This window comes from Anguilla anguilla, chromosome 9, assembly GCF_013347855.1.
Source record: "Anguilla anguilla isolate fAngAng1 chromosome 9, fAngAng1.pri, whole genome shotgun sequence".
Classification (NCBI taxonomy): domain Eukaryota; kingdom Metazoa; phylum Chordata; class Actinopteri; order Anguilliformes; family Anguillidae; genus Anguilla; species Anguilla anguilla.
In genome coordinates this window covers 18,012,149-18,037,108 of record NC_049209.1, presented here as the reverse complement: position 1 = coordinate 18,037,108, position 24,960 = coordinate 18,012,149, and the positions used below count along the sequence as shown (strand labels likewise).

Genomic DNA, 24,960 nt, shown 5'->3' with positions numbered 1-24,960 from the left:
TCCAACTGGCTAATGCGATCAGTGCCATGAGTTAGAAACAGTGGAGCATGTCCTGATTGAATGCAGGAAGTATGATCAAGACGGAAGGGTAATGTTTACAGTATTACAGAGACTAGAAGTGGAGGCAAGGTTTACAGATCTGCTTGAATGTGGGGACACGGTGGAGGGAAAGAAGAGGATATTTAGTTTTTTTGAGGACAACTGGTATAAGTAAAAGGACAGAGAACCAGACAGCAATGCATGATTAGATCCAGAAGGAGGCGGTAATGCAACTACAAAGGATTTAAACTGCCATCAAACACCAAAGAAGAAGAAGCAGCTACCAACCCGACATACGTCAGGACGTGTGCTATTTCTTCTACCGGTCAGGTCCGAAGGTGTTGGCTGGACGAGTTCGTAACAACGTTAACATATCCATTTGTTGTTCAGTATTCTAATAACCTGCGTATCTACAGTATTTGAGAATGTTTTAGATGTGTTGAGGTAAGGCGATGTTACTTCATGTGATTTTAATTTGAAGGAACATTACTACGTTAGTTTGAAATAATCTCGCTAGAAAATATTTGCTGTGACGAAACGGGGAACCAAGCTAACCAGCTACGTGTGATAGCATTTTGAGGCCTGCTCGCAGTAGCTAAGCCAAGGAGACATTTTGTAGGCCAACGTGAAATGTTGATTGTTCTGTTGCAACATGGAGACTTCGCTATGTAACGTTCGTTCGGTTAGAAATTTGTAACGATTTACTTGTTCTGTTTATTTGCATTTTTGACGTCTTTATTGCAACATTGACTAACGTATCAGACGAGTAGATAGAGAGATAGAGTTCGGTAGTCTCCAGTGTAGTTGAATTAACGTTAATCGAAGCGTTTGTTAGTTTAGCCAGATTTGCTGGCTAATAATAAAAACTACTGCCAGCTAGTTTGCTCGTTTTCTGGTGATGATGGCAGGCAAAGCAGTACTGACTGACTCAATTGTGCCGCACGATTTGTGAGTAGTCGGTAATTGTTAATTGACGTTAAGTTAATCGATAGCTTCTGGATAGGAAGTGAGTTTGTTTTGAATGTAACGTTACTAGCTAGGTAGTCTAGCCAGCACCTAGAGTTTATTTGGCAACTAGCAGTAACGTTAGCTACCGTCGCTTTCAAACAATTCCAGAGTTAGGCTAGGTAACCAAGATCGCTCGCCAATTTTATTACAGTTGACCGCAACGTTGGAGAAACTGATAAACATAGATAAAACTCGCGTTAGTTCACTTCTGACTTGAGTGTGTTGGTATCTATTTTTAATCTACTGTGAGTTGATTTGGAAACTCGACAAATTCCACATCTAGACCGTTTTAGTATTTGCTTTGATCAAGTTGCACGCAGTGCCAAGTACATTCGTCAACGTCAGTTCTGAATGTTTTTGAAAACATAACCGTTACCGGTTTGACCATTTCGCCCTCCTAGAATAGGTTTTCGCCAAATGCCGAAGATGGTCAGGCCTTATTCTGGATCTCCTCGCCTAAAACACCGGTAAGTCAATGTGTTGTGTGTGTGCTTAGGAGACGGACTGGGAGTGAGATTTTTTCAGGGCGGCACTTAAGGATGTTAACTTTACATCAATGCTACGGCCAGGGCTCTACACTGCGTTAGTGCGCTCCTAAATTTTTCAACTTTAGAGCACATGTGGTCCTTCGAAAAAAATCTAGAGCCCTTCTGACCCCGTCTAATTAACCCCTTCGGTAAGTGATTGAAAAACGTATACAAATAGCAATCGGTTGAATGCAATTGTCAATAGAATGAAAACAATAATTTATTCTGAATAGCAGCAACTTTTAAAAAAATGTTTAATGCTCAGAAATAGGTCAATTGCTTTTTGGATCTCAAAATCTAAATGGCATGTTAGCCTATATTACGTTTATTTAAAAATTGGTGCGTCAAGAATTAGTCGCTAAATACCTACCTTATACCATCAACCTTAAAGATGCTGCTCAAGCACTTAGGTTAAAAAAATAAAAATAAAAAATCGGGTTAATGGCTATGTTGAGTATCAGTATTTCCTTTTTTTGTTGTTTAATTGTAACTATTTCTTTAAAACATAAAATGTATTAATACGGAAATATCTAATGGAAGGCCATTTCACCTATATCACAAATGGCAAAATTCATTCTAAACCGTCATAGTGCGGTTTTAAGCATTTAAAGTGACATTTGAACAATTGCAATTGGACCAATTGGCTGTAGCATTCAAATTACATGCCCAGATAAAATAATCAGTACAGTTTTATTGGAAAGTCACAACCATATGTAAATGATATCTTTATTACAGTATAACAATGATATATGGCAAACCTGTAGGCTTTGGGGATGTTTTTTGTTTTCATTCGTGGGGGTAGCCAGTCTGTTTTTTCAGTTATTAGTTATTAAAGGATGAAAGTGCAGATATACTGAGTGGCATTGTTGAATTGTTCCACAGCAAGATTTGCCTAAGAACGTGTGGACATCTAGCAGAAATAGTCTTGTTGGTGATAATACAATTTCAGTTTGGCTGCGTGGAAGGGCATTTTTGCTGGTGTGACAAATTGTAGCATATTTCATCAGGTATGTTACCAAGTACAGCTTTTTCAAACTCTTCTAGTACATATTATTTCTGAAGCCTAGTGTGGGTTTAAAAAAAATTAAGTACAGTAATTGTGCCTGTGTGCAAGATGGATACTATGGAATTGTTAGGCTTTAGGGTTGACATACCACACTTGCTTTGAAATTTAGGGTGTACCCAGTATTTATGGAAATGTGAGTTTTTGAAACATGTTATGAAGCATTTGGAACAAAACTATATTAAATGCCTGTTATCACTTAGCGATTATTTGTTCATCTGATGCAGACATGCTTCTCCGTTGTATTTCTTTTGATGGTTTTTATGTAAGACCTGGTTACTACAGGTTCAGGTTATTTGCAAACTTATTTAAATGCATTCAGAAATACAGGTTTCTCAAGAATACTTTTCAAATGACAAGTTAAGCCACAAAATGAATATGGAAACTCAAAAAATTAGTATGTCGTGCAAGGTACAATGTACCAGGATGCTTTGGCAAGTTATATATCAGGCAAGTTATATATGGCAAGTTATATATCAGGCGCTGCACCTGATTATATGCACCTTATTTTTAATACCACGTCAAACCTATGTTAGCTAGTCTTACTTTGCATTTCTAGCACCTTTTTTTTTAGTGTGCAGACACTATTTCATTCTAAGATAGCACTTGGTTACTGAATATCACAAATGGTTCCTGATAGTCGTGGGCAGCGCTTTGCTCAAGCAAGCATTCTTTAAAAGTATAATGCAACTATAACTTATACACTGACACAAGGCGTAAGTTTTTTTTTAAACTTTTTTTATTTTCTCCCTCCCTTGTCTTAAAATATTCCTAGAAGAGTGCTGTTCTTAAGGCTTATAACTTCAAGCAACTGTAACATGTTGCGGACAGTTGTACTTTAAACTGTAAATGATGTTTCAGGTTGATGTGTTTTCAATGATGTCTGTTTTTGATGCGCAGGCTGTTTTCCCAGTCCTATGGGTCCCACGAGCCTCATGGAAGATTGCAGCGTGCGGATCACTATGGTTCACATTCCAGGGATCAGAGGGAGTTCCGTGAAATGAAAGCTCCGCAGTGGAGGGAGCCCAGGGGCGGAGGCCCAATGCGGGGCAGGCCCCCCCATTTCAACAAGGGTCCGCGGCTTATGGATGAGTGGAGAGATCCGGCGCATCACTTCCATCGCCCCGCTGGTCAGTGGCGTCCCCAAGCACAGGGGCGTTTCCATGGATATGCCTCCCAGCCTGACCACTTCTCCCCGGAACCCCACCGTGCCCACAGGAGGTCATCTCCCCCCAGGTCGAGCCACTCCCCACCACCTCATCGCCGTTTGCCCATGCATACCCCTGGGAATGGACCCCCAATCTACAAGAGGCTTTCCCCACGATTGCCCCTCCATGGGCCCCACCCTGGGCACAGACCCCCCTCGCCTCACCACTTCCACGGCAGCATGAGGCAGCTGTCTCCTGTACCCCACCATGGTCCTTACAGGGGTCCTCACCGGCGTCCAGGACCCACAGGAGAGGACAGGAGCCGGGACCGTGGCCCTTGCAGGGACCACAGCCCTGGAGAGAGGCTCTTTGACCGGCTGCCACGGGGAGAGCGCTGGAACGGGGGCTTCCCTCGATCCCTATCTGGGGAGCGCAGGTTCTCAAACTCTCCCCAGAGGAAGTCCCAAGAATTTCACAGAAGGGGCTCCTATCCAGAGAGGTACAGGAGTGAAGCTGCAGTGCAGGCTGGGTAAAAATAAAAGAAAAATAAATTAAAAACAGCAAAACCTGAACAGGGCAGACATCTAGGCTTCACACACGGGGGGCAGAGTGTCTACTGCTACAGTTGCAGTACCTTTAAGAGTGGGTAAAGTGTGCACAGCAGCTCAGTGTAGTAGTTACCTGCTGCTTTGGGGAGTTCTTAATAAAGGGATAAACCCTACTGGTCTGCCAGTACAATACATGGGAGGAGTATGTTCTGGCATGTTTGGGAAAGGGGAGGAGCTAGCACGGGCATATCCCCCTGTGGCACGTCCTCAGGCTGCCAGAGCTGCAGTGTAACAAGATGTTTGTGTTCTCTGTGATGGATGTGTAGGTTGTCCACTGAACGAGAGGCCAGAAGGCACAGTGAGAGTGAGAGGGAGATGGAGGGGAGCAGAAGGAGCATGGAGTGGGGGGAGGAGAACAGCCCCCACCACTCGTACAGATCCCCCAAATGGAAAGCAGGTTCACCCTCCTCCTCTCCCAGATTCCACCAGCATCACCACCCCCAGGAGAGACCCACCAGGCGACCAGTGAAGAGGAAGCACCCAGAAGGCAGGCCACTGCCCGCGGGCCCTGGGTTCGAGCATTGCGCCAAGCGGGCACGGGGGGAGACGCCCCAGCGCTTCCACAGATCCCGGGGCTTCGGAGGCCGCGGCCTCTCGCTCAAAGACAAGAGCCGCCTGTTGAAAGGGAGGAAGCTGAGGGCTTCGTCGGAAACAGGGGACGAGCAAAAGCCCGCGCTCGCCCTGAAGCCGAAGCACCCCAAGATACAGCCGCCGAAGGAGAACGAGCAGGAGCAGGAGCAGGAGGAGGAGGAGGAGGAGGAGAAGCCGTGTCCGTCCGTCAGAAAAACCCGGTCGACCGTCACGCTCCAGACAGAGCAGCCCGATGCGGCTAAGGCCCGGGCCCTGAAGAAGACCAACCCGAAGAGGGTGCCCCTCAAGACATCCTGTTCTCCGGACTCCACGGCTGGTTCGCCCAGAGAGATGGAGACACTCACCATCAAGGTGGACACACGCCACACCCTGAGCACACACAGGTACGGTATTTCCCATAGCGTTGGGGACGGGGCATGAGGCTGGCTTGAGGAAACTCAAGCTTTTTCCTGTTGCGTTATTTGATGTGTCCAGAAAAAGGAAGATGGTGCAAGCCCTCTCTCAAGGCGGGATAAAAAAATTCCAGTCATCATCATGCTTTACAGCAAAAGTGATTGCTATAAACAAGGAAGAGGGGTCAAGTCAGCATAAATATGTTAATCCCATTGGGTTAGTTTTTGTTTTTTTTGTCCGTTAAGCGTCAGAGAGAAATGTACTGGAAGACCCATAGCCCAGTTAAAGAAGTGCTTTGATCTTTCGACCCTCGCCCTCTGCTTCAGAAAACCGCTTTAAAATGAAAAGGAGGCCACTCTACAGACTTAGATTGAAAACTTTCTTTCTTTGGGGGAAAATAACAAAACTTTGAGGGGGGGGGGAATGTGAACCCTGAGCCAGGAGGAGAGGAAGAGTACAATAAGACTGCAGGCTTGAGCTTTTCTTTCTCAGTGAGAGAAACTGACTGGATGAACACTCCCGTGTGGAACAGGGAAAACGAATCAAGAGGAACAGAATCCTCCTTCCTTTCTGAGATCCAGGTCTTCCTGCTATAGTAAAGATTTGAGGACAACAGCAAGGGTGCATAGGACAACAGGGAAAAGAGAAATGGCCATACAAAACATACAGTACCCATTTAAAGAAACATAAATCAATATATCTTACCCTGGATGAGCATAGTGAAGGAGAACAAAGCTGCTTGCATGTGATTCAAGTGCCCAGTAGCATGAGGACCTATAGCTATGTCAGGCTGCTCATCAGCCTGACAAGGGCCCAAATGTGCAATGGATGACAAAGAGCATGACTGTGCTGCCCTGTAAAACGCAGTGGATGATTGTCTGCATGGCTGAACCCGTCAGACCAGATTTTTCGATGAGAATCGCTGAAGAGATTGGCGCAGCAGTCTTATTTGTCCAAGATCAGTTTTATTTTTTTCAACTGTGTAGTCACTCAGGAGGTCAAGGCATTAAAAGCAGCCAAGCTGTGAAGCTTTTGTCCTTTAGACATGGAAGATGGTGTATATCAAGGACAGCAGCAGCTGACTCAGAATTTACTGCTGACCAGTTGGAACCGGTTTGGACGTTGGATACTCTCCGTTAGCAGAAGATGAACAGCAGCTGTCCAGTTGCCATATAGTACACAGCACCTACGTGCCCCCTAACACAGGAACCAGGGGGTGAATTGCAAAGCCACATGCTGCTGTCAGTGTTCTCTGGACTATTGCTCCCCTGAGGCCAGTGTCAAGTAGGCATCTCAATTATTGACCGAAGTGACTAAAGTGGGTGTCCGTGAATGAGGACGAGAACAAATTGGGAATTTACTGGATAATTGTGAACTGTCTGAAGAATTGGGAATTTGTTGGATAATTCTGAAGATCTAACTGAATCTGTTGAAGAAAAGTGCCTTTATAGATGTCTACTGAGGAATCGAGTCAATCTTATTAAAAAATAGTCTTGGGAATTTGTCGGGATTGCAGTCAAAAGGTCATTAACACATTAACATATCTTAAGTGTACCAAGGAATTTGGATTATCAAATTTGACTGCAGCAGATCTCTAAATCTTCACCTGAGGCACAATCCATTCAGGATAAGAATTTCTTTCGGAGGACCTCTGTAATGTCATTGACAATGCAAAATGAGATGAGAATGCGCATCAAGTGAGTGTTTTTCTGGCTCCATACACCACAGTCAAATTGTCCACCAGTAAATTGGAGATGCTGGATAGCCTTACAGTCCTACACCATTTAAGCGCAGAGCGCAGACCTGGTGCAGTGTTGGACGCCTGAACGCAAATCGATGATTTCACTCCTGGCTTCGTCGTTTACTCGTGCTGGCATATCTCAAAAGCCACAGTAGAGGAAAGAGGTCCACTGCTCTCCTTCAGCCCGCTATGTGTGAAATGCTGCGTGTTACTTACAGAGGCATGGAGACAATAGAACCTCTTCGTAAGTACGCCCAGAATGTTCATTTTGTCTTTGTTCGCTGTCTGATGTAATTTTTGATCTGCGCAAACAAATTTACCTTTTTGTCTTACTTGTAACTTTAGGCGAACACAGTTCAGAAGCGTTTTCTCTGTTAGATGCTTCATTCCAACATGTCTGTAGCACTGTCATTTATGCAAAAAGAAAACTGGATAGGATACCTGTTTCGCTTCACCCAAATCTAGCAAGCGTTATCTCATCTGTCCGTCGTGTTCTGCCACACCCCTGCCCTTGCCATAGTTCCTCCCCCTCGGATCGGCAGCTCTCCCGGGATCTGGTCACGGTGTCCCGGCGGGGCCTGGGCTCCAGGCCGGAAGAAACAAACAGTGCCCCCTGGAGGGACGGAAACACAAAGTCTCAAACAGGTGATTTTGGCCCGGAACTCGTCACGTTAGTCCACCAAGTCAAAGGTTTGTGCTCCGAAATTGAGAAAGGTGTGTTTGTTTGCATGGTTTGCGTGCTTAATAAGGAAGGATAAGTTGTTCAGAACAAAGTACCTTCAATGCAGTCAATGTACTCACATTCAAATATTTGTACATGGTGTCTAAATGATGTCATTTTGTATTTTTCTCAGTGCATGTGGTCCTACCTTGGCTCAGTGCTACTATGTGTTTCAGTGGTGTTTCATCTCTGAATTACATTGCTTTTCCTTGTCTTCCTCTATCATTTATTTCCTGTAACAGTTATTGTGTGGAAGAACTTTGTTTATGTAATGTCATTGTAATCAAGTAAAGCAATCTTACCATTCCTCCAAATGCAATAGCTTATGAGTTTAACCATTGAACTGTAATTCTCTTCTGTCCTCCAGAGAGCTTTTTTAGTTCCCACGGAAACCTCACGCTGAACGAACGCTTCTCAAAACTGCAGAACTCCTGCTCTTCATCACGTGACCTGAGTGGTCGGTACAGTGGTCTGACAAGGTATGCTCTATTTCGAGGCTTTCACTCTGGCTCTCACCATCACATCTGCATTATATAGGCCTGCATTTAGGCACTCAGTCAGAAGACATTCACTCGTATGCTTTCACAGTAACTTGCACATATTTGCACAAATGCTCTGTTCATGTACGCATGCATAATTTAGATAAAAGCTCTCCTGCTTTTATCTGAAAACTCATGCTCAGATAAAGGGGTGTTTCCATCAGACCCTTGATGTTTACAGATTTGCAGTTAATAGTTTAAAGCTTCTCTTTCAGGCAGCACTGCTTTTCACCTGGTAATTAATACATAAACGCATATTACTACCTGAATATGAAATATGTATTGAATATAAAATATGAGTCACTTGTGTAAGTTGTTGCATTGCTTGTGTACTCAGCATGTGGCTCCACAGCTGGGAACACATTTGCCTTTAGTATGGGTACTGTAGTCTTATTTCTTCATTTGTGGTTCATATTCCTAACATATCACAGAGACTCAGTCATGTAGTTGCATGTGTGTTTGTATATGAACACTCCAATGTGACAACTGCTCTTTCACAGTCTTGCTTGTTTGATTTTTTTAGACAGGTTGATATGCCCTTGCTGAGCCAGAAGACTTTCAAACCAATCAAGATAATGGGACCACCCCAGGTAAAGAAGTGCACCTTATATGTATGTTTGAGCTTGGACAGTGAGTGAGAAGCCATCAGTGCCGTGCATGCAGTACAGAGAGTAAACGCTTCATTACATTAAACAAAGACGACGCCAAAACTGCTCATTCATGGGATGGGCTTCTATACAGAGGGTTGTTAGTTATTCAATGGTGACCCCGTGTAGATTGAGTGAAGGCTAACTCGTGTCTCTTCATTATAGCGACCCAGCTTCCGCCCCTCCAGTCCCGGTCGGAAACCGCCGTACTTCCTGCGTAGACCCTTCACGGAGCCCCCAGGACATTTCGGGAGGTTTGGATACTTCAAGAGGCCGCTGATGGTACGCGTTTGCCGCGGCCCCGGCTGCCGTGTGAATCAGAGCTGGAGACTGCTGTTCTTGGGTGCGCTGTATTTGCTTGTGGTGTGGTGTTCACAAGTGCTCTCTCCCCAAACCAGGCCAACTTTGTGCCACGCCCTCCCTTCCAGCAGAAGCCGATGTTCAGGAAGAGCCAGAGCATCATGTCCAAGTACCGCCACCTGCAGGTGCTGCGCCACCGAGGGCCCGCGTACCGCCGCTGTGAGTGCGCCGCTCGGCCTCATACGCGCGAATCAAACTCAAGCACACCCTCACTCCACACATACACTGACCAGCTCACACACACCCTCACTCCACACATACACTGACCAGCTCACACACACCCTCACGCCACACATACACTGACCAGCTCACACACACCTTCACTCCACACATACACTGACCAGCTCACACACACCTTCACTCCACACATACACTGACCAGCTCTCACACCCTCACTCCACACATACACTGACCAGCTCTCACACACCTTCACTCCACACATACACTGACCAGCTCTCACACACCTTCACTCCACACACACTGACCAGCTCACACACACCTTCACTCCACACATACACTGACCAGCTCACACTCCACCAATCGCACGCACTCAAACGGAACACATGTACATTGACCAGCTCACACGCATCCACTAACACTCACACTTACTCAAATGGCTCACACATACAGTACACTGTCAAGCTCACACAACTTCACTCACTCACTGACTCTAAGAGAACACGCATACACTGACGAGCTCACACACATCCACTAACACGCACTCAAACGGAACGCATGTAGACTGACCAGCTCACTCACACCCACTAACACTCACTCACTCAAACAGGACACATGCACACTGACCAGCTCACACACATACTCACACTTACTCAAGTGGAATACATGCACACACCATTCTAAAGTTGCCTCTTAGCAACTTGAGAATTACGTGGCCTCTGTGAGGTCATTGTCTATTTGGATTGTTTTTATGTTCATGTGCTCTTTCTCTTCTCTGTAGAGTCATAGAGGAAGGAGAGAAGTATCAGATGTGGAATACGCTGGGTGATCCTGTCCCATGGCACATTTGCAGACTTCATGCTTTATTTTATTTTGGGAAGACCCTCTTATACAGGACAGTGCACCATGGGCATTGGCAGGCTTTGCATTGGGCTGCACCCAAAGTGAAGCACTCGGTTCTGTGGAGAACTTGCCTGCCTTCATCTGTATGTCGGATATCTGTTCTGACATGTTAGTCCTGGAAGATATTGCTTGCTTATCTGCAGTTTTTTGGGTGTTTGAGGATAATGTCCTTTTTATCATTTTTCTTTAATTTCTTTCATAAACTGTATAAAGTTTTGTTTGTGGAAGGCTAGGCAAATCTGAATTATGGGTAGTGTAGTGGTTTTGTGATTTACATGTACAATGGGTTGGGAATGGGGTTCACTAAAAATGTTGCTTTTCTATTTATCCATCTTAACTGTGCCCTGGGAGCCAGGATGAACACTTTGTTTCAGCAGAGTTATCATGCCGTGCAGGTTTGAGAAGTTTGAGGAGTTTACTTGTAATGACAGTTTTTCTTGGTTCAGAAAAAATGGCTTTTGTATGTTTGCTTCAGTATCTTGGTTTCATTACAGCATCTTTAATGCACCTTGGCATTCTGCATGTCATGTAACTTATAGCAATTATATTTTTAAAAAAATGCTGTGTAAAGTCGTGTCACGTCTTCTTTTGTTGTTGGTCTCATTGTATTTTAAAGACAGTTTAATCAGTTTTAGCCAGCATTGCTGGGAAAAAGCCCTACAATCCATTGTATTGTATTTTCCTACCACCCATATACTGTAGACCCTAAACATAGTACCAACACTACCTTGGGCATTTTGTAAATGTCCATAGCCATATTAGTCATTGAGGATAGATATATGGGTTTAATACATCAGCAGCTTAAAAAGCTGAAATGAAGTTGCCCAGCAATCTATTGAATGCTTGGAGTGCCTGAAAGTATCCTCCTACTTGTGTTGCTCTTGTGAGAATGTAAACTTCGGCTGCTTCTGCTCATGGGTGTAGGTCCCTGAGCACCGATCTGAGGGCAGGTTTGTATTTTCTTACCGGATAGGATTTGGTGCGTGACATAGGTGTCTGACGTAAGAATTCACTGAGTCTGGTGTATTTCATAGCTGGTTAGTATTCAACATTTCTACAAATACATCTGAGGCCTTTAATCTGTAAAAATCTTGATCCCCATTCACAACCAAACATGGGCAGATGCAATCTGTTGCCTAATCTGAACAGAGAAACTCTAGAACGACAGTATTTTTGCCAATAGAGGTATTTTCAGGATACAAAGTAATTGGAGCCCCCCTCCTCTCTGCACTGGCACCTGGTAGAAAGGACTCAACCTCTGCCTCTGAGGTAAAATATCATCTATAAAAATGATAGACATCTCAAAGCTTGTGTTTACGCAATATGCTGCCGATCCCAATGCCTGATAATATTTACAAGCCAACAAGCTTGCACATGTGGAATGGGGGGAAAGGCATGATTCAGACTAGCAATGCTGCAAACACCTAAACACAAAAATCTAGGTGTAATTTGCCCAATCTTCAGTTATACACATGGGTATTCACAGGTCTACCTGTCTAGCCATCATGGGTTAACATTGAGCAGTACATTGCCATCAAATCATTAGTATATTTATGCATCTTTCTCCAGACAAAGGTAACACAGACAAGGTGAGGCTGACCCACTCCTTGCTGTTTAATTAACAAAGCGGCTTTCAGCTGAATAGGCAGCACAGTCCTCATGGGTGCCCCTTTGAGAGAGCCCCTCAATAACTATAGGCAAGAAACCAATCGGATGAAAGGGGTCTCATGGAAGAGACTTCCGAAGTGGCCGACCTATACATAGATGCTCGGTTCAAATCATATACAGTACTGAACACGGTAACCTCACCAGTCTCATCTACCCTGGTGGAAGTACTTCCAAATAAGCAGTGCTGTGGAAGCCTTTAGAAGCAAAAGTAAAGTTCCTGCATGATATTGGGACAAATGCTTAATAGAAAGAGAGAAATTGACAATAAGCACTCCTAGAATCTGAAGAATTCATTGACGAAATTGCATCAATCTTTCGGGCCACAAAGAGACTGGACCACAGACTGGTATTACCCAAGAATAGTGGGACAAGGTTTGGAGTGGAGTTGACACTGTAAGGGTGTCTGACTGTGCCTCCATACCACTAGACCCCCAACAATCTACACAGGGTTGACCTTTTCATTTTATTTATTTAATCTTGATTTACCTGGGGTAGGTTCGCTGATCACGGATTCTCTTTTGCAGGAACGCCCTGCATACACATTCACACCTGGGAGCTGCCCAGTACAATTACAATCCTCTGTTGTTGGCCACTGAGCAGCTCCACTGGAGGGAGAGAACATTTTTTAGCCAATTAAATCGGGATGATTAGGTGGCAAATTTTTGCGAGAGCCTGATCTGGGATTTTTTTAGCCAGGACACCGGGGAACCCCCTACTCTTTGCGAATAGTGTCATGGGATCTTTAATGACCACAGTGAGTCAGGACCTCAGTTTAACGTCTCATCCAAAAGACGGCATCTCCTACAGCACAGTGTCCCTGTCACTGCACTGGAGCAATTGGGGTTTATTTGACCAGAGGAACAATTGTCCCCTGCTGGCCCACCGACACCCCTTCCAGCAGCAACTCAGTATTCCCTGGTAGTCTCCCATCCAAGTACTAACCAAGCCCACACCTGCTTAGCTTCAGCCAGTCAGCAGGAGCAGAGTGCGTGGTGGTATGGCTGCTGGCATTAAATGCTCAGCAAATGCTCAGCCAAGGAAGGGACTTACCTGCACATGGACTGGGAGTGTCATGTAATTAAGAGGGTGTGGGTGGTGGTTCTTCAAAGAATTAGCGAAGTGACAAGAACGCAAATTGAACTAGATTCTGCTTTTGAAGGACTTATAGTGTTGTTACTTGAAGGACATTATAGTGACCTTATGGTTGTCCAATGTTTGTTGTTATGTTTTTTAATCTGTGTATACCTTTGTCTGTGTCACTTGCAATGAGCATTGAGATGAAGGAAAATTTCCATTTTATTTTTTATTTTAATGGACAATAAAGTTTTCTATTCCATCTTCTATTTGAATTCTTGGTGTCTTTTCCAAATTGACCTAATCACATGTGATTGGCTATAGCCTGGCAGTCACACAAAAGTTAATGTATTGTAAATGGAAGGACACCTCTGCCCCTACCACTCAAGACTGAATTAATACACTTGCAAAATAGCTAACCTCAGTCATATACAGCAACATAGGTTATGTAGATAAATGCAATAACATTAGTTCACCTTATTTAGCCTCCATGACTTGAACCCTGTCAGCTTTGACATGCTTGGTATGAATGTCCCATGTGAATTATATAATTTCAAAGGGTCTATGTGATCATGAATTACCCCACTTTTCACTACTGTAATAAGTGCTTAACTAATCTGACCACAACTTTATTTATTTTCATGAGTTAATTTACTTTTGTATGTGCAATTACATGTAAGCAACCCTAAGATCTGTATCCAATGTATGTACAGGCACATACAGGTAAAAACTGATATTTGTCTTATTTTTGTATATTATTGTTTTCATATATCAGCAATTATTAGCACAATTTTTTTCTTCATGTTTTGTGTGTGTGTACATGCATGTAGGTGAGTGTAAGTATGTGGGAGTACTGGCATGGGAGCATGTTTTGTGTGTGGGTTTGTGTGGGTGGGTGTTGTATAATCTTCAGTCTATCTGTACTTGTTCAAATGTAAAACAATAAAAAAAGGTTTTGAAGGAATCTTTCTAGAAAAAGTAGGCAACAGAAAATCTGACCAATATAAAGCATGAACTAAGTGAACAAATTTATAACTTTTTTTAAAGAGGTAGGATTCGCTGCACCAGTAAAACAAGTTGTGTTACCCTGCTGTCTCCATCGAGGACATCAATTTGTCTGTTCATAGCTTCAACAAAGTAAGATTCACAGCTAAAAATGTATGTTCTATGCCCAGAATGCACTGTAATAGTTCAATTTCAGGGCACCTGTTCACTGAAATGAACAGGTGATGTTGCAGTCTCCCACACCAGCTTGAAGGATATGACAGAACCCAGATTAGTGTTTTGGAAGGATGCTTTTCCCCTTTGTCCTCTCATTTGTATGAAATCCCACTCTATGCTATGCTCTTGCATGGAGGAGGGACCAATAGTTTCTATAGTCACAGTCCCACCACTCAAATTAAATGAATGGCGTAGTTTAAACTCAGTTTAATGATCTAGCTATAGGCCTCAGCCTGAGTTTTGAGTTTACAGACCGGGCCTCAGACCACTCGAAATACCTGTTGTGGGATAATTGATGTTCACAGGGAAGAATGTTTTCTCGTTTCTCACTGTGGCCTCTAAATGTATTTGTACCTGTGGAAAAATGGGACATTCCATCAAAATGACAAACAGTGCTGATTATTCTGAGGAGCATTGTGTTCTCTTAACCAGTGGGGGGAGTTGAAAAGCTGTGTAAGTATTTCTCAGCAGCTAAAGCAAATCCCCAGATAGGAAGGATGGGAGATGCCAAGTATCAGTGCACGTGTGTGTGTTTTTAGGGTTTCATTAATTTCTGTGGCAATCTCACCTTTCTCTATTTAAATGGTTTGAGAACTCTGGACATAAATTCTCCTTTCTGCATTCATGCTTTGACATGCACATGTGATCTGAGAATTTGTAGATAGATAAATGGAACACAGCAGGCTCACTTGCACACAGGGATATTGCTCTGCCTTCCTCAGCTATTCCACAGTTGTATTTGAGCTGGGATGACTGGGTAATAGGTGAATCAAAGGTGATTAGAGAAAAAACATATGATTCAGGTTAACAGAGGAAGGAAGCAAGGGGATGGAAAGAAGAGAAGGAAGGAGGGGCAGGGTGTATATTGCTTCCCTTAGTAACAGACTGTCTGTCTGAGACAGAATCAAGGCACATGGGTATATTAGTGACATTATATTATTTCCATGTTTAATTTGCAGCTAGCAGATGCTGGTGGATACACTGTGTTCTTTTATTGTTGTTTTGCATGTATGGTATATGTAACACTATGTATTTTTAATATAGGTTATGCAACTGTTAATGTTTTTTTTTTTCATGCATTTGAATGCAGCCTTTTGGAACATTGCATTAGCTGCACTGCATGGGGTTATTGTGTGCTGCCCAGTAGCAGAACATTAAATAACAGTAGTGTCCTCATTTCAATTATTCCTGTCAGGGCATTGTGATGTGAGGACCACCAGATTGAAACCGCGGGTGTGTGATTTCGACCGTGTAAAATGTCATGTTTGGCTGGTCGTCATGGTTAGTTATGGTTCAGTGTTTCCATGAGCGGTCATATCTACCCAGCAATGAACCACTCCCACCTACACTGTTGGGAAAATGAAATATGAGTGTGAAATATGAGTCATGGTTGAGACGGGACAAAGCCATCAGGCAGAATTAAGGAAAGCTGTGTAAACACTCGGCAGATTGTGGCAGGGGCAGGGAGCCAGGTGGGAGTCCCACACACCCACCATGCCCAACACTGGCACTGACACAGACGTGTGGGCAGTATGTTCTTTAATGCAAAGAAGATAATATGTGATTTAACTCATAAGATGCCATGGGCTGCTGCTGTTGCAGGTCGTGTGAGAAGGGCTGGAGGGTTAGGTGACATCAACCAAAATAAATAAATTTAACAAAAAATCATTTACTAACTAAAGAGAAACGACTATATAAATTTGGTTGTTATTGCTGTTGTACACTTTTCTGGGTGTAATTTCTTCATACACCAGGCTGAGGTAGTCCGTTGTGCCACAACACATATCTTATCTGAATAATGAAAGGGTGACAATAAAAAGTATTTAAAAACAACTTGGAGTGCAGCTGGAGAAATGACACAGACACCGAGGGTGAAGTAAATTCTCCCTGAGATATTGTATCTTCCCAGGATGCTTCCTGCTGACAGGTGGGTAATGTTATTCATGAAAACACCACAGTCTAGTTGAGAAAAAAGGGCTGGAGCCATCAAGACAACACCACGAGACAGCATGACAATCACTCTGTCAATCAAAAGCCAGGCTTCAACTGTTAAAGGCAATCTTCTGTGAAGACCATAAAACGCATCAGATCAAGCATTACCTGACAGAACAGCAATGATTGATTGTTCACACTGACATGGAAGATGTGACCCTGCACGATCGCAACCAATATAATTCCACATACTCTGTTGGCTACGCCAAAATCCTCCCAGCTCTCCCCTGATGATGTCATTATTCCTATCAGGCTAGTCATCACCACCGAGTGATGGACCTCATTCCCAGTGAGGTGAGGCAGTCTAAACCCGCACTAACTGACATGGGGTTTTGCTCTTGTAAAGGATTAGGGTAATTAATGACACATTTCTTCAGCAAAGTCAATGAAGTACAGAGTCATTAGTTTTACAACACTGGAGATTATGATTTAAGAAATATCCCTTGATGCTCTGATAATATTTACACTCTTTCACACTTCATGTCTGAGACTGAAACAATGTGGAACTTCTCAAATGCCCATGCTTCTTTTGACTGAATAATGTAGTAAGATTCCTGTAAAAAGCCAGCCCTTTCAGCACATTCTGATGTAGAATTCCTCTCACCTGTCATTTGCTTACTGTATATACATTGTAGACATGGTTTCTGACTGTACAGTAACTATTCAGTATGCTGGCTGTACAGTTTCAATGGTCTTTGTACAATGCTGTACAAGGTCCTAACATTTTTTGCTTTAACCACCCCGCCCAATGCTACACACAAAGAGGAGTTTGTGATCAAGAACAAGGAGGGGGAGGAGAGGTAGCGATTGCAGACCCAAGTCGGGAGTTGGGGGGGATTGCATTTAAAAGTGGACCGGCCCATCTGCTCAAATTGCCAGCCAGACCAACCGTGCTCATAACTGACATTCATACAGTATTGATCGTTGTGTCAATGGCAATTCAAAGACAATGTAGCTGTGAATACTGGAGGATAGTTGCTGCAATGTTAATTAGAACTTCTGCTCTCAATTCTTTACTGACCACTTGTTTCTGTCTTCATGCCGTGCAGAGAAGCTGCTGTTAAATTGAATGCCTGCCTGCCGCCGGTCTCACTGACAATCTTTCCCCTGTGTCTCTTAGCAGAGCCTCTATCCCCTGCTGCCATGGCGATTCCCTCCAGGTTACCCACAATGCTTTGCTCAAGGAGCTCATGTGACAATTGGATATAAAAGACATCACACTGCACATGAGAAAACCTCTGCTGGATCTGAAAGCAGAAAAGGATATACTCTTGTAGATCATGAGTGAAGCAACGACAATTATATTTTAGGCATTTAGCTGATTCTCTTATCTAGAGTGACGTACACAACTTACATTCTGTTTTATATACAATACATTTATACAGCTGGATATTACAACTACAATGTAATGTTTGCATAAAACAGTCAAAGATCGAAGCATGTGAAATCCCTTCTAAATTTTTATTTTGGAATGAACAAAATTTCTTAAAAAAAACAAGACCAGGTCAAAACCTAGTATATGGTTGGACCTAACACACGTGATCCGGCCGACCAATGGTGTAACTTCATCACTCAGTCACTCAGTCACAGACATTTGCATTTGTAGGGCTGGCCCCACTGTTGCGGTCGAGCCAAAAAAAAAAAGTGCACAGGTAGTCTAAAAAGGAAGGCATTCCTCACTGACTGAAAGGATGAGTGGAAAGGGTATTGAACTGCAACCTGTTATTGTATTTACTGGTTTTTACTGAAGTATGGTACTGATTATAAAAATAATTTAAATACAATGTACAATCACAGCTTGTCTTATTAATTATCAAAGAATCATGAATCAAAGGTTTCAATGTATAGTTATTCAGGAACTCCTCAATGTACAGTATCTGCTTTTTGGTTGTGAGTAAGAATTGTTTTAAAAGAGTAGACCCCTAAATATAAATGAATATTGAAAAAATATATCTCATTAACGTTGGTTCTTCAGATACAATGTGTGTCAATACACATAATTTTTCCTGGTTTATTTGCATCTTGCACACAGCGTTATTTTTAAGGGAAACCTGACCATCCAGAAAGCAGTGAGTGAATTTTAATCAAATGACAGGCTTGTTTGTGTGCTAATATTATAATCCTAATATTTCTTTTTTTTTTTCAGGATCTATGTTGGAGGATTGCACATTCAGTTCCTTTTCTTCTTTTGCCAGAATGATAATCTACAAATTATAGCCACGCAGTTGGTTGTAAGGGCATAAACAGGAGCAAAGGTTTCTGGTTGTTAATGTTGTGATACTGAAGCCAGCAGGAGGAAAATAGAAAAAGCAATTATGGATAATCAGAAGAGTATGGTAGAGGAGTGTGGGAATAATGGAGTGAAAGACAAAAAAAGAAGAAGGATGAAGGGCTGGAAGAAATCTTGTTGTTTTCTGTTCATTTTCATTGAAATAAAAGCAATTCTTGGATATTTACTTTGCTACCTCAGGCAACGTAAACATGGCCTTTAATTTTTGTCATCTCATAAGATTGCATTGTTTTGCATTCTGGATTTTTTCATCTTCTCTGCTGGCTGTTCACAAATAAACCTTCCCACCGTGGGCTTCCCATCTATGCATTTAATCAATACATTACTCAGGCATAACATGAGCCATAAGGCACTGCTCACTCTGAGGCAAAGCTTGCTGCCTTCACAGGGTGTCATGATCAACTCTCTTGACATGACATCAGTTAAAAGTAAATGACTGGATGCCACAGCTCTTGGGAAAACAACATGCAGTCCCTTGGACAGAACCCATCCTATGCCCTTTAACTGTACAAGAAATGAAATGTGGTGCCATTTTCCAGCCCTCTAGCCAGAATGGTTTTTAGCAAGCTCAGCCAGCTCTGGCAGCCAGTATTATCTTCTTAACCCACGTCTTCCTGGTCAACAATTAATCTACCTTACATCATGATTTCTGACTGACTAAGAGGGTGAAGGATATTGCAATGGAGAGAGGATTAAGTAACACTCATGCACTGATGCAGACAGTCCCCGCCCCCTCCCCACACACGCACACACTCCAGATACCACTCAGATTGTGCCCACACATTACAGTATGGACATTTTTTTATTAGGTGGCAGTGCTGTAGAACTACTGCGGAGGCAAAGGCACTATTTAGCAATCAAGGTAAACTGTGTTGTATAGTCCACAGTCAAACCCCGTTGTGTCATCATCAAGCTAAAAAGAAATCAGTACAGTCTGTTTTCAGATCACCAACTTAAACAGCCACTGGAACAATTTGACCAAACCAGGAAATATATCATGAATGCATAGCCACCAAAGTGCTAACAATGCCTCTGGAAGAATTGTATGCCCACACAGGATCTCTGCTGCCTGTCAGACACTCTTAAAATTAGTGAGAGTGCTTTTATCAGTGGCTTACAGAGCTTGATGGTGAGTGTCTTTGGCTTTTGTTACCTTCCAGTCCATTCTTGAACTGACATAGATTCATTGAATAAAATCAGTTTGAGTTTTAACACCATCCTTTATGGGGGCTATTCTGTGAAACATATTGTTAGAGATGATATGTAAAATGTGCTTTATAAATGCAGATTGATTGATTGATTGACCTCTACCAAGCATTTTCGGCTCACAATGGAGCAATGACATTTAACTTACACGTTACAAATTTTGAACAGTGTGTGAGCACCTCACAAGAAATATGCAACATGCAAGTGGTCAACATACCTTAAATCCACCCTCTAATCATCCCCTCATACATTGTGATTGGCTGAGAAAGCAGGTGCATGCTGGCAGCGCACCTGGCTGTGCATGGTGGAACTGCAGTGGAAAGCTGTACTTTGCATTTGGACCCCCCTTGTAGCTATATTTGCATCTGTTTCAATACAAACAGCATGTACTACCTTTCTACGCCTATTATTGTTGTGTAAAATGGATCCCATTTGTATTGTGACGGTCAATTGTGCCAGAATAAATGTATTACCATGTGGGAATGCAGATTGAAAACAAGCTTCTCTCTATGTTGTTCAATATAGCCAATGTCAACATTTATGTGAAATGCCACATGAGGTCCCTGATGAAGTAGCAAATAAAGAAATAAATAAAGACTGTGAAATTATAGTCCTTTACCATATCTCAGAATTATGAGGTTTGCAGTTATAAAGAACCTCCACTCTCACAGCACCCCCGTCCCTGGGGACCTACTCTATATTCTCCCTGTGTGATTTATTGTGGCATACCAGGATCCAATCTGGATGTCTGCGGGCATGGGGCAGTGATCTGCTTCCCATCTGCCATGCGTATGAAGTATGGATGAGGGGGCCGAGCTTCATGTCTTAAATCAGGGGCTTGTTGGGCTCAGATATAATGGAGTGTCCTATAACTGTAGGGAATTCATTACCTCTCACCAGTGCCAGAGGCGGACATGTGTGTGTTGCGTCTGTATGTGTGTGTGTGTGTGTGTGTGTGTGTGTGTGTGTTTGGGGGGGGGGGTGGGGGGGTGTTTGTTATGCGATATTGTCACTGTGTGAAGCAACAGTATTCAATGAACTGCTAATCTTAGAAGGTCCCTGATATGCAATTAAGTTCAAACCAATTTCACCGTCAGTGCTTAATGGAATTTCAGAAATCTGCTCATTTACTTTGGGGAGGGAACTTGACTATTTTGACCATGAATTTGGCCACAGATGGATATGACTAATGTTCTGCTTTTGTGCAAAAGTTCCAGCTGAGTGCACCTCTTGATTGTAATTTTTGATGTTCTGAACTGTAAATAAATACTAACCTACTGAGTATACTGGGGAATAGCTAGAAGCATGCAATTCTTTATGAAGCAGAAAAATGAAAGAAGAAGAGTTATGTGATAAATTAAGCCTTGTCCTTTTCTACAGTTGTTTAAAAAAGTGAGAAAATGACTAACACCTGTTTGGGTTGCCAAGTAATTTCATATTTTTGTTGACTCATATCTGAGAATACCACCAATGTGAAGGTAAAGTAAACCAAGGATAATTTGAATCTGTGAGGAGATTTAATAGACTATGTATAAATGTAATCATTGAATGCAAAGGATTTGCAACCAAGTACTAAAATATGAGGACATTTTTATTTTAGATGATGTTAATTTGTCCAATTACTTTTGGTCCCCTAAAATTGGAAAACAATGCATAAAAATAGCTATTATTCCTGTTCAGTTCTCCTGATACAGATGTAAATAATTTCAAATTAAAGTTGAAATTCTGCACTTTAACATCATATTCACTGTTTCATTCATTTGAAATTCAATGCATTACATTACATTACAGGCATTTAGCAGACTCTCTTATCCAGAGCGACGTCCAACAAGTGCATCACTTCAAAGTGCAGAGGTGCAGAAAAACACACTAGAGTGAAGTAAAGATCGTAGTGCCAGAAGTGACCACATAGATCAGGACTCCAACCCTGTAGGGTAACCTGTTCAGCAAATAAACAAAACAATCCTGCCAAATACAAAACTAACGAGATCGCATTAGCCTAACTAGGTACATTAAGCTAAACTAGAGGATAGGGAGGGGTGGGTAGAGGTGCAGCCTGAAGAGATGAGTCTTTAGTCTGCGCTTGAAGGTAGTCAGATTCTCTGCTGTTCTGACCGCCACGGGAAGGTCATTCCACCAGCGAGGGGCCAGGACAGACAGCAGACGCGAACAGGAAGTACAGACACAAAGAGGGGGAGGTGCCAAGCGTCCAGAGGTGGCAGAACGGAGAGGTCTGGCTGGTGTGTAGGGTCTGATGATCCTCTGGATGTATCCAGGTGCTGACCCCTTAGCCGCCTGGTATGCAAGCACCAAAGTCTTAAATTTGTTGCGAGCCATAACAGGCAGCCAGTGGAGGTCAGTGAGCAGGGGGGTGACATGGGAATGTCTGGGGAGGTTGTAGACCAGACGAGCTGCAGCATTCTGGATGAGCTGCAGGGGTCTGATGGTTGATGCTGGCAGACCAGCCAGCAGCGAGTTGCAATGCGCTTTGAGTACAGTGCCAAAATAGCAAAGATCGTGGCACTGTTCAAATACTAAAAGACTGCAGTGTTTAAAGTGCAGGACTACTGATTGCATGTGCAATTTCTTGAATTTGACCTCATTTTCAGAAAGTACAATTAGACTGCTCTGGAACTGATACTTAATTCTGTTCACATACTTTAATTGGTAGTGATGCCTATTAAATCAATTCTAAAGGCTTTTTCATTCTTGGATTCATAATGATCTCAACTGAAGGCCAATCCAGAACTTTGTAGTCTTTGCATGCTGTATCCTCTGTCAGACCCCACGTGAGTAGGAGTTATGCTTGCCCTGCCACTGAAACATAGTGGCATCTATGCCCTCATACTAAATTACATAATTATGCTGGGCTGTGACCCTGCAATGGTCTGGTGGTTTGATTCCAGGTTAGCTTGCTCTTGATATATGTGACTGTCTCCAGACTTGGGAATTGAGACATCGTCCAACCAGCTCACCTCGTGCAACTGTGTCCAGATCTGCTGTCTCTGAGAAAGGTCAGCTTCTGGTGCCTGTGAGCTTGCAGCACAATTACAGTCTTGCACTTACGCTGTAAAAAGTTCAGAATATTCAATATTTCAAGGCATCTTGCTTAATTAATTATTTTTGTTTTGGGCTTAACTTTAGATTTTGTAAGCCGTTATGTCAACAAAATTTTTTAAGTAAAAACTTAAAAGTTTTAAGTTAAAACTTAAAACTTAAAAGTTTTAAGTTTTTCCAAAAATGAAATATTCGTTTTCTGAACTAGTTGGCATAATATGAACTTAAAAAATGCTAAATCTAAGTTAAGATAAAATAAAATAAAAAAAAACAGTGTTATGCATTTTAACCTGACATCAGTGAATGTGCATAAATGACTATTGTTCTCCCACACCATAGAAAGAAAATAAATAAATGAAATACGGTATGCAAAAATTTCTCTAGAACTTGTGGTTTACTGCACTTCCTCATATCGGTCCTGCCCACATGCAGTGTGGTAATTTGATTAAGCAAGATGAGATATTTTCTCTGAGTGGTTGAGATGAATCTGATCACACACCCGCACTTCAAAGATTCTCAGGTTTGTGTACAGGCCAGTCGCAGTTCTGATGTGGGGGACAAAGACAGCTGGAGGGGTAACTAAAAATGGCTGACTTATTTTGGAATGAACCACAATGAGGAGAGTAGTAGTCTGGGGAAGGTTACCCCCACAATTAGCCATGCTGTGAGTCTGCTTCTCACAGGGAGTTGTATATGCCCTGGGATCACTGAAAGAAAAGAACACAATATCAAATAAAATTTACTAGAATATTTCAGCAGCACTTCTGCAAACAGTGCAAGTAGTGTTATACCAGATGTCAGACCAGCTTGGGGGTGGGAGGGGGGGGGGGGCAGGATGAGTGTGGAAATGTTTTTTCTGTTTAATCTCCATCTGCTGGCATCTGGATATGCACGAGCACATGTGATGCACTAAGGCGACAGATGTACAGATACAGCCAGTTTGGCTATCCTGGATTCAGTCCATTGGCACCCTTTAGCCCATGTAATAAATATAGATTGAAACTCTGGCAAGCCTATAGCCTCACTTTTTATTGTAGATCAAATATGTTGCCTCTGTCAAAAACTATTCACGGTCACACTCACCATATCCACTCATTTCATTTGTGCAACCAAAACTAGGTTTTGTCAAGAAGTTCCATGTCAAGTTTGTTTAAAAATCTTTATTTTGTGATGTCAGACTCTGTGTGCTCCTTATGTATCCGTAATCACATGTAGTCAGATGCTTTTTTCAGGTTAACTTTTAATTGATTTTTCAAAAATACATAAATAAGTGAAATGTGCTTAGATGCACATGTAATTTCGGTATAAAGTTGTCCCACATTGCATATTTTTCTGATAAACATGCAGGTGATGTAATGAACTGGCTGCAATTTCATCCAAGTGGGGACCAAGTAACTCACACTTTATCTGCGATATGCTGTGGAGTAAAACGCACAGCATTCTAAGGACAGACACCTTTTCTGTGCGCTTCAGGCTTGTCATTGACAACTTGTAAAACCAGCTCGCGGATGTATCGTGGTCAAATGCATCCTGCTTAACAGTCTACTTACTCGCCCTCTGTTTTCTTGTAAACTTGTTTGTACACCTGTGTGTTCAGAATACTCACGGCGCTGAGCTCAGTGTCCTATCAGTGAATTGTAGACGCTTATTAAAGAACTGAGACAGTAATCTCCATGATGTGAGGTCGGCCGGTTCAGTCTCCTCTGGTGAACTATTGTGTTCTTCCAGCAATCTGCATAACCAAAGAAAGGGGGCGCGTCGGCTCCTCATCTCGCGCGCTGACCTACAGCCCCGAGGGCCTGACTGATTCTGAAACCGGCCATTAGGGCAAACTTCTGACCCGAAAATTCAATTTTTAGGATTCAGGCTTTTACCATTCAACGTCATAGACACGTACATTGGGTCCACACACGCGCAGACATACACCCAAACAAGGCGCGCACGAAGACTACACAGATCTTAAAATGTTCGTCTCTGTATACAGACA

General features: G+C 42.7%; 1 protein-coding gene across 5 annotated transcripts; it reads left to right on the top strand.

Moving 5' to 3' along the window:
- Window positions 1–116: 116 nt before the first annotated feature.
- Window positions 117–11,035, top strand: LOC118235457 (serine/arginine repetitive matrix protein 1-like). 5 transcript variants are annotated; one of them, XM_035432856.1, is made up of 10 exons: window positions 117–483; window positions 1,454–1,514; window positions 3,538–4,314; window positions 4,660–5,367; window positions 7,639–7,808; window positions 8,207–8,318; window positions 8,902–8,968; window positions 9,191–9,307; window positions 9,424–9,544; window positions 10,344–11,035. In XM_035432856.1, coding segments are annotated over exons 2-10 (2,124 nt in total). In that variant the 5' UTR covers window positions 117–483; window positions 1,454–1,464; the 3' UTR covers window positions 10,346–11,035. The 5 variants fall into 5 exon arrangements, with proteins under 5 accessions (XP_035288747.1, XP_035288745.1, XP_035288744.1 ...); XM_035432853.1 differs by having other exon boundaries at window positions 118–483; window positions 1,449–1,514; XM_035432857.1 differs by having other exon boundaries at window positions 126–483; window positions 1,449–1,514; window positions 3,538–4,284.
- Window positions 11,036–24,960: the final 13,925 nt, after the last annotated feature.